Raw genomic sequence first — 9,254 nt, forward strand, 5'->3', positions numbered from 1 at the left:
AAGCAGACTCCAGAAGTGGCCGAAACATCTTCCCACACCCCGCCCAACTCCCAGGTATGGCAATCTGAAATTCAGTTAACTAAGTGCCTGAGACCAACTTCCAGTTTTATAATTCACTCAGGAACAGATTTCCATTCAGCTGAAACTACAGATAGATGGTATGTTGTTAATTTTTTCTCAAAATCGTCTATGTCAACATGTTCAGTTTATAAGAATCCAATTCTTTTAAAAAACATGCATGGATCCCAGACTGACTGCAGACAGACATGCATTTAAACAAACGAGCATTTTAGGAGAAGTAGATAAAGAAGATGGTTTCTGTACCGTTACCTGAAGTCTGGCCAGAATGCTGGCCTTCTTGGAGTTCGACGAGTAACTTCTGGAGCATGAAACACTGCAGAAGCGTTTTGTTTTAGAATAAAAAGCATCTCGGACGCCAACCATCCCACACATCTCACATGTAGCTAATCAAGAAAGAACAAAAGCCAAACCATAAGAGTGTAATAAAGATTCAGATAAACCAGTGCAGTAAAAAGCTGGAGAGGCAATTCCACCAGAGAGGTCCTTCGGATGGCAGCCCCCCTTAGTTTCATTCTCCACCATCGGTAACCTAACAATTAGGTCCAGATCCTGAAAAGCAGCAGGGGGCCAAACTTTTTTGGCAGGCAGGGTCTTGCCCCACTGCTCAGCGTCAGACAGACTGCCATATTTGGGGGTCAAGAAATAATTTTATGTTGTGATCAGCTTGGTATGGACTATGGGGTTTCTGCCTTCTTCTGTTGTGGGGGCCATGGCTGCCTTTCATGGATCTCTTGAGCATATTTTAACAACATTTGCAGTTAGGCACTGTGGTCCTCCTGCTTTACCCATGGGAGGATAGTTTCTCCCGTGGTTGTGTTTGGGTTGACTGTGTAGCTTTTTTCTAATAGGTTAGACAATGAATTTGTATAAGTAGTTTGGATAGGAATGGTCCTGCCTTATGCAGGGTCTGGACTAGATAACCTCTGTAGATCCCTTCAAGCCTTCCTGTTCTATGAAATTAGCCCTGCATGCACTCCCAGTGTCACTCCAATCCCCTCCCCCTGCCAAATCTACTGTTCAGTGACCAGAGTGGGTATCGCAGAATTAATCTGGCCACTGGTGGGGGGGTGCCATGGCTGTCCTGAGGTGGATGCCAGCACATGCTCCGTGCTTGATGTGCCACTGCATTGTCTGTCCCCTCCTTGATATCCCGTGTGCTGCACACAGGCTGCTCATGCCACATCTGGCGTGCATGCTGCAGGTTGGACATCTCCTCTGTAAAGCAAGTCTGTAATTTTACTCCCAGAGGCTTCAGTGAAACTACTTAAGCACTAAGGTCTTCCCAAATTCACAGCTGAAATGGTATCTACTTTCAGTTTCTTCAATTTCCCCTCATACAGGAATACAAGTGAAAGACTAGTCAAAAGTTAATCCTCACCAAATGTGCTGCTCATTTTCCAAGTAACTTCTAGATTGTGTCTACAAATCTAGACCTCATGCAACTTATTTCTACTGTCAATCCAAAAAAAGGCTCGAGTATTTTCTGTTCTCCCTCAAGTGTCTCGGCCACTCGTACTTCTAGAAACACACATTTTAGGGGTGCACTATATGGTTAGCTCTTGGGTAACCATTCAATACAGGCTGCAAGTGCCTTGTACCACCATGATCTGTCAGGCATGTGGTTTCCCTTCATAGAAAACATTCCATTGATATGCAATGGATCTGGCCTGATGTTGCTTTCTGGTGTTTAAAGTAACCTTGCTACTTTTTCAAAACAACATGCATCACAGGTTTTTGTTGCTGTTGTTTTTTTTATGGTAGTAAATATTCTTTACCCCTATTAAATAACCTTGCCAGAATATTTACTACCATAAAAAAACAACAGCAACAAAAATCTGCGATGCATTGCAAACTGATATATAATGTAAAGGAACTCTGGCTATACTTCCTAAAGGCATCTAAGTGAGATCCTGTTCAAGTCCTGAAAATCAATTTATACTTTTGCAACACACAAGACTGAGTCAAGATTTAAGACTGAGTCAAAAAAAAAAAAAAAAAAGCAGAAAGGAAGAGCCAGATGCATTAACTGATTTTCAGGAACTTAAGCAGGATGAAGCAGTACTGCACTTAAGCACCTTAAGTCCACTTATGTGCTTAATAGGTGGAATAGAAGCTGGCCAATAAGGCACAAATCCCATTTATATGCATAGGAATTTTACATTTCTTGACAGCTGAATAGGAGCTATATCTTGTTTCAGTCTGCCAGAAATAAAAACTTTCAGTTGATCCCGCCTTGTTTTCACAATGACACATTTCACATGAGCATTAAATGTTTTCTCCCTGTATATTTGGCCTTGGACACAGACACCTGCCAACTTGGACTGACAGAAACAAAGCACAAGATATGATCACCTAAGAGCAACTGGACTGAAAATCCAAAAACTAAATACCTGAAAAGCTGTGTACTCACCCATGCCGGATTTACCATCCGGGTAAGTGTAGACCTGTCCATTATTTTTGATAATTGGGAGACTGGAGGGCAATGGAGCAACTTCCTCTTCACTCTCATCGGAGCTTGAGCTGCTGCTAGTATCCTCACTGCAACTATCATACCCGTCAAACATCCCGAATGAGTCGCGTCGCTTCCTTTCTGACCGTGAAGAATGCTCAGTCTGAAACAGAACCATTGAAAAAAAAAAAAAAAACAACAGAGAAAGAAAAATTGAATGAGTATAATGATTTTTGGAAACACAGGTTTTGACTGTAAGGTGTTTGTAGAACTTCAGTTCAGCCTGCAATTAAGTCCACTTCCTCTGTTTGCACCAATGTATCATTCATAGAATAACTAATTAATTATTCAACACTGAAAAGTTCTTCACCCAGAAGCAGACACTACTTGGTACTATTACATACAGAAAGAAAATCCTCTCTCAAAATTCACTCAAGGGTTATGAGACGACTCCGTCTTGTCTCCTTTGGTTGACATCTTTGCAGAGTTCACTAAGTCTGATGCTGAGAACATTGATTCACATATGTAATCTGGTTGGCTGACAATGCATCCCAAAGGGCTGCAGCCAATTCACTGACAACTTGAATTTAGTTGCAGTGAACAAATCATACACCTAAGAAATTTGGATTCAGAGAAAAAGAAGAGCCCAATGGCATTGGTCTAAAACTTGGAAAGAATAAGTACACTAAGGATCGAGATGCTCCATTACTATGTTAAAGGGGCCATACAAATTGTTAAAATAGAAAGGCAACTGGTATGTTAGTGCTGCTTGCAAGGAAAGAAGTCTGTCCCGGTACAGGGGTTTTTTCTGACGCTAGCCTGAGGTGAAGTGGAAGTACATACCTCTAAAATTAATTGCTGCAAAGGAAGCAGTTTTGGAAGCTGCCAATGAAGGCATTCAGAAATGTACAAAAGAAGACCTGCCTATGTCTATTTTATTGCAAGTCTTGCATTTTTTACATGATAACTCTCAGCTGAAAGGATTTCACAAGTGTGTCACAGAGCAGCTCCTGCTAAATAGGCGAGTGCCAAAGTACCAGTGCATATATTGCACAATGAACTGATGACGCAATTTTTTGGCAGAAGACATCAAGGTCCTGTTCAGATCCATTCTCCTTAATTTCACATAGCAGAAACCAGCAGGCCTTGTTCTTCCTCGTTTATCATGGTTTTAATTTGGCTGAGCTCAGTGGAGTCAGTCCCAATGTACAGCAATGTAAGAAACAATTCCTGTTCTGTGTCTGATTAGCTAGTGTTGTGCTGCAATGCTTTTCCCTCTTTGAGTTAACTGCTGAACACAGCCAGATACTGTGATTATCCACAACACTGCCTGCATCTGTCTCCCACACATCTGCAATCACTGAGGTGGGAAAATCCCAAAGACCAATCATTTGCCTAAGTGGTCTTTCCTTAGCAGCTGCCATAAGCAGATGGGACACTAGCATCACAAAGAATCAGAAATAAGTCTGTGACATCAAAACAACCTCAAGGCACCATATTAAAAGGCCATTCCTTGAAGATCATAAAACTAGCACGTTATATATACACAACAGAAATAATACTCAGGACTTACAGATTTCACTAGATTTCAAAGCATTTTACGTGAAGTATTTTGAACATCATCCTTGGGAGACAGGTAATATCTCCATTTTACAGAGAGAGAAAATAAAGCATGAGGGTATTCAATCCATCCAAGGTAAGACAGGAAGGCTGTGGCTATGCCAAAAAGACAATCCAGTCCCAAGCTGAGGAACTTTTTTTCACCATTTGCATGATCTCACAATACCCATTAAATATAAATTGGTAGGCATTGATAGACAAAGCAAGAGAACAGGATAAAGGAAGACATTTTATCATTTAAGTATGGATTCAGACAATGAACTGGGACAGGATAGAGGAAAGAAACTTTAAGCAAACTTTTGCACCTGAGATTTTCCAAAAACTAAATCTGTTGCAAAGTTACTGTATTCACTAACTAACTAGAGCAAGAGCAGTATTTAATGACTATATCTGACTCTTCTTTCCTATATTAGACCTGCCTCTTGGCTGACTGCTTTAAGGTTTCTCCATGGTAATCCCTCAAATCCTTCTCCTGATCAGCGTTCTAGATGACTGCCCCACTGAAAATGCACTTATTTTACATTTGCCATCTGCTGGCCCAGTCATCTCATTTGCTTGCATCATCCCTACTCTGCATGCCTAAAGATTTTGTTTCCCATTCTCATCCAAATCCTGGTTTCCCCTTGCTGACCTTTTTCAATTCATGGTTCTCTCCTCTTTCCCAGCAACGTGCCTAAACCCTGATGTGGTAGTAACTTTCCTTGCAGGGGGATTTGGTTTTCATGCCTATTGAGTCCCTGCAACCCCTCCACACATATTAGCCCCAATAAGAACTGCTCTCAAACTACTACTTCTGATACAATAAAACTGCACAGATGTTTCTTAGGTAGTAATTCACCAGTTTACTGCAAACAATGACAACCAGGGATACTGCACTTCCTGACAGCTGAGGGTGCCTAAGGTCAACCCCAACTTTAAACCAAAACAAGGCCAGCTGAGAGGAAATGTCTCATCTACAATAGCCATTCTTACTATAAGCCAGAGAGATACAAAATCAGTTATTACCTTGTGTTTGCATGAAAATTAAGTTAGAAGTTGAACAGCACATTGCCATGGATACAGTGCTCTGCATATTAGCAGGATTGTTAACAGATGAGCACACTAACCAATAGGAAAGCAGGGTTTCTTCCTCAACATTCCAACAGATTTCTAACTTCTTATCGCTAATGGTTTACGTTTTATTTCTTGAAGCATCCGGTCTGTGACAGCCTTTCTTTGCCAAATTACACAGGCTGCATACAAGCATTCATTTCTCGTGGTGGAAAATTTCCACCAGGAGAAATGATTTCAGAAGGAGACTGCAACTGTCGCCTGCTCCTTCCACCTTCCCCGGATCACGGTGATCATTCTCCTAGGAGAAACTCTCCTGGGAGCAACTTCTAACTGGTTGGAGTCAGGTTATTTTTCTACTGGAACCACCATTTTTCCTCTGGGAGCGAGAGCTGGAATGTCTGTACAATTGTGGTTTCTACCAGGAGAGTTGCGATTCTCCCAGTAGAAATGGATCGTGTGTATGTGGCTTCAGAGAGAGTTAATGCACTCGGGGAAATTTTTCTAGACAGGATTTTAAATCTACGATTTTAGCCATCCTCTGCAAGCTCAGGCCTATTGAATATACAAGCTCCTGAAGTACCAATTACCAAGCAATTGTCATTACCAATTTCATAAAGCAGGCACAACACCTCTTCTCCATAAAGCCATGTGCTTCATTAAGCTGTCCCATTTAACTAACTCAAATGGAAAAGTTCTTAAAAAAAATATGTAGCTTTTATAAAACATGTTTATTCAGACTTTTGCCAGTAAATGATATCGGTGCTCAGGGGAGAATATGCTTCAGACACTGAGTGTGGATTTACATTTAATATTTGCACTGTAATTTTGGGTATGCCGAGGGATTTGTGGAGAGTACATTTAAAAAACCTGATGAAAGTAGAATTACATAACAAACGTACCCTATACATAATGAAAAGATGCAGCAATGGAAGAGTTAAGTCATGCCCCAGGAATCTGTGCTTTAGTTTTGGCTTACAGCAAGGGTACTACTATTGTACAATATGTGGTCTGACATCTCATCCTAAATACCGAAGGCTGCAGGCTACAATAAATTGCAATATTCCTATCACAATGGTTCAAATGAGAGGAATCAAATGAAACTGGAAGTTAATAAAATTACTTACACGAAACACTTGCTTATATCTTTCATTTAGGGAGAGTGACCTAACCTACATCTTTCTGTTGGAGGAGGGACAATAGAGAAGAACTTTTCAACCTTTTAGATACAAGCAGCAGCATTAAGACTCTCTCTCTTCTAGTCTTTCTTTTTTGTTACATCTCAGTTTCTTTTCTTTTGACAGCTCCAACACACCTGCACACTTGCATAGCGGTTCTACTTCTGCATCTCCAGCTTCCACAGGACACTCACATGCTGAATGTGGGGGAAACTGCTGCAATACAAGAATGCAATTCTAGACAATTTTGTGTATTCCTCCCACTTTAGATACTGGCCGTGGACATTGCCCTCTGCTGGTGCTGCAAAGTCAGTTATTCCTAATAATAGCAAACTGGACTGCAGCTGGGATGATTCCCAACCCAACTCTCTGAGGTGTCTTAGCATCCAAGAACGCTTCTCTTTCCTTAAGCAGATTCACATTTCCTGCCAATTCCAAGTAAATCTCAAAAGCTCTCACGATCATGGTTTGCAGGCTGTAAGTATCATGTACAAGACACATTTAATGTCCTATAGCCTTATATTTACTTATTGGATAAGATTCTGCCACCCATTCTAATAAACACAGAGGGAAAGAAAGGAGCAATAAAGAGGCATAATGCAATTACCCAAGCTGGAGTTTTGCCAGGACAGGTCTAGCATCCCAGTTCTTGCAAAAGTTGCCACAAGAGACTTTTAAAAATAATCTTGTTGAAAAACAGCATCTGCAGCAGCTGGAGGAACAGTGAAAAGAACACCCGTCAGAATCTGACACCATTGTCTGCAGAGGTTGGAGGTCGAACTCTGCTTAGCTTGATCAAAAATCTAGGAGGACAGCTAGAAGCAAGAGGGGACCAAATGTAATGTTTACATTTGCATGCTTTAGTAATCAGAAAGAAACTACAGCAGCACTGAGATTTTAGTAACTTATTCTCTCTCTAAAAGTCCACCTAAAACCACAAATAGCTTGGACTAATTCCAACAGAACTGCATCATATTAAGCTGTCTATTAACATGAGTATGCTTAGTGAGGACTCTCATGAGGGAAAAAAAAAAATGGAGAAAAGAAAAAGCTTCTCCATACCCTTTAGAAGCTGGAATTAACAGGAAGAAGGCTGGAGAAAGTTTGTCTCTACCTCAAAATTATTACTAGGATTCAGGGCACTAGTTTCACCTCTGATAGCCAAGGGTCTTCTTCCCCCCCATGCCAAAAATGTCTTGAGTGGGGGAAGTTTGAGGCCCCATAAAACACAGAGTTGCCTAGCCTCAAGTAGCAGGAGGAAAGAAGTGTTATGGGAAATGTTTGTAGCGCAAAAAAAAAAAAAAAAAAAGTACTGGAAAAGTAAAGTGAAGCAGTTCCTAAAAAAAAAAGGCACCAGAGTCAGGATGGTAGATATGTTGGTTGGGGCTTGCCATCTTAAAGAGATTGCACACTTTGCATACGTACAAACACTGCCAACTCATTGGGGAAATACGACAGAATGCAACCACTGGAGAAATAACATCCCTCCACCAGACAGCCAGACACTTCTCTTTCTTGAAGAGCTACAACACCATTCTGGCCCACCAGGGAGCCGGATGACAGCGCACGTATCAAAAACGCATGATGGAGCTTAATTAGGCATACCAATATCAAAGTGCTATGGCAGAACTCCCCCTGCCCCCAGCATTTTAACAGATGATCCTCCTCCCCTAATCTTGGGCAAGAAACTGTGTTGCTAAACTGGCTTGGGACAGATAACTGGCAGCTACTCCCTACTGCACACAACCATCTAACCTGTATGGCAGCTGAGGTAACGATGTGTTTAATGCATGTCCATGCAGGTGACTATGTGCCTGCTCCATACAATGCACATGCTCTTTTGAAATCACAACCAACTAGAAGGCTAGCCAGAAAAGGTGAGTTACACAAACCAAAACACAACACAAAAGGGGAAATAAGTATTTAATCAAAACATTTCCTTAATTATGTCCTGATGGAAACCAAACTCAAGGGTTGGCAGACCACCATGAGTAGAAGGCAAAAACCTGCACAGAAAACATCCTACCCTTCAACCTAGATAGCTCTTCCCCGTGCCTTCTAGGACGAGCACTCTGGCAGCTGTTAACTGCTGTGACAGCATGGATTTGGAGGCATAGAGGAAGGTTTCAAATATCCAGATCCAAGTCTATTCAAAATATTAACTACACTCGCCAAATCTTGAACAGTTTCCAGATACGAGAAAGGAACCACTACAGTGCTTTCATAAAAATTACTAAAGGCTCATCTCACAAAGATTTGCAGCTGCACCACACAGACCTCAGCTTATATTGAAACTTAACCCCAAAATATGTAACTACATTATAGGCAGCTGAGGCACGGATCAATACATTGAGGTCTGCATTAGAGGGGAGAGGTGTAACCTCTAGGACAGTTGCATCACATCAGAGGCTACTACTAGCACCTAGTACTACCTGCATGAATACAGGAGGTAACGCACCTCCGCAGGACCCACAAGCTATTAACCGCAAACAGACTCAATTCATCAGACATTTTATCACTGTGCAATATTTTTCTTTAAGTTTTATAAGAAATTTAACATCCATCCTTGTTTTTTGTTTTTGTTTTTTTTTAGAAAAGACTTATAAATATACATGGTAAGCTCAGTCCTAACTCTAGATGGGAGTAAACTGTAAGCACCAGCAACTGAAGTGATTTTTTTCTTATTACATCTTTCACACAAAAGCTAACCAAAATCAACTAGAACCATTGAAAATGTGCAGATTTATTGTATGTCTGCCCTCTCTGGTTCTGTGAAGCTAAAACCTTGTCAGAACATTACAACTATCAGAAATGCAAGCAACTCAGCAGCAACTTAAAGGCAACATATGAGGAGATTTATAAAAACATCTCTTCCG

The 9,254-nt window shown here is 41.1% G+C and overlaps 1 protein-coding gene across 7 annotated transcripts in view; it reads right to left on the minus strand.

Annotated features, from left to right (window-relative positions):
* MBTD1 (mbt domain containing 1) overlaps positions 1–7,094 on the minus strand; it is a 42,852-nt gene extending 35,758 nt beyond the window's left edge. For 4 of the 7 annotated variants that reach the window (XM_014518067.2, XM_025199157.1, XM_025199154.1 and 1 more), the window contains exons 1-3: positions 6,986–7,094; positions 2,492–2,693; positions 325–464 (exon numbers count right to left, since the gene is read on the minus strand). In XM_014518067.2, the coding sequence (XP_014373553.1) occupies positions 325–464; positions 2,492–2,645 (294 nt within the window). In that variant the 5' untranslated portion in view covers positions 2,646–2,693; positions 6,986–7,094. The remainder of the gene's footprint in view (positions 1–324; positions 465–2,491; positions 2,694–6,985) is intronic. The other 3 variants (XM_006019770.3, XM_025199156.1, XM_025199155.1) reach the window with 1 other exon arrangement.
* Positions 7,095–9,254: the final 2,160 nt, after the last annotated feature.

This window comes from Alligator sinensis, unplaced genomic scaffold (genome assembly GCF_000455745.1).
Source record: "Alligator sinensis unplaced genomic scaffold, ASM45574v1 scaffold876_1, whole genome shotgun sequence".
In the NCBI taxonomy this organism is placed as follows: domain Eukaryota; kingdom Metazoa; phylum Chordata; order Crocodylia; family Alligatoridae; genus Alligator; species Alligator sinensis.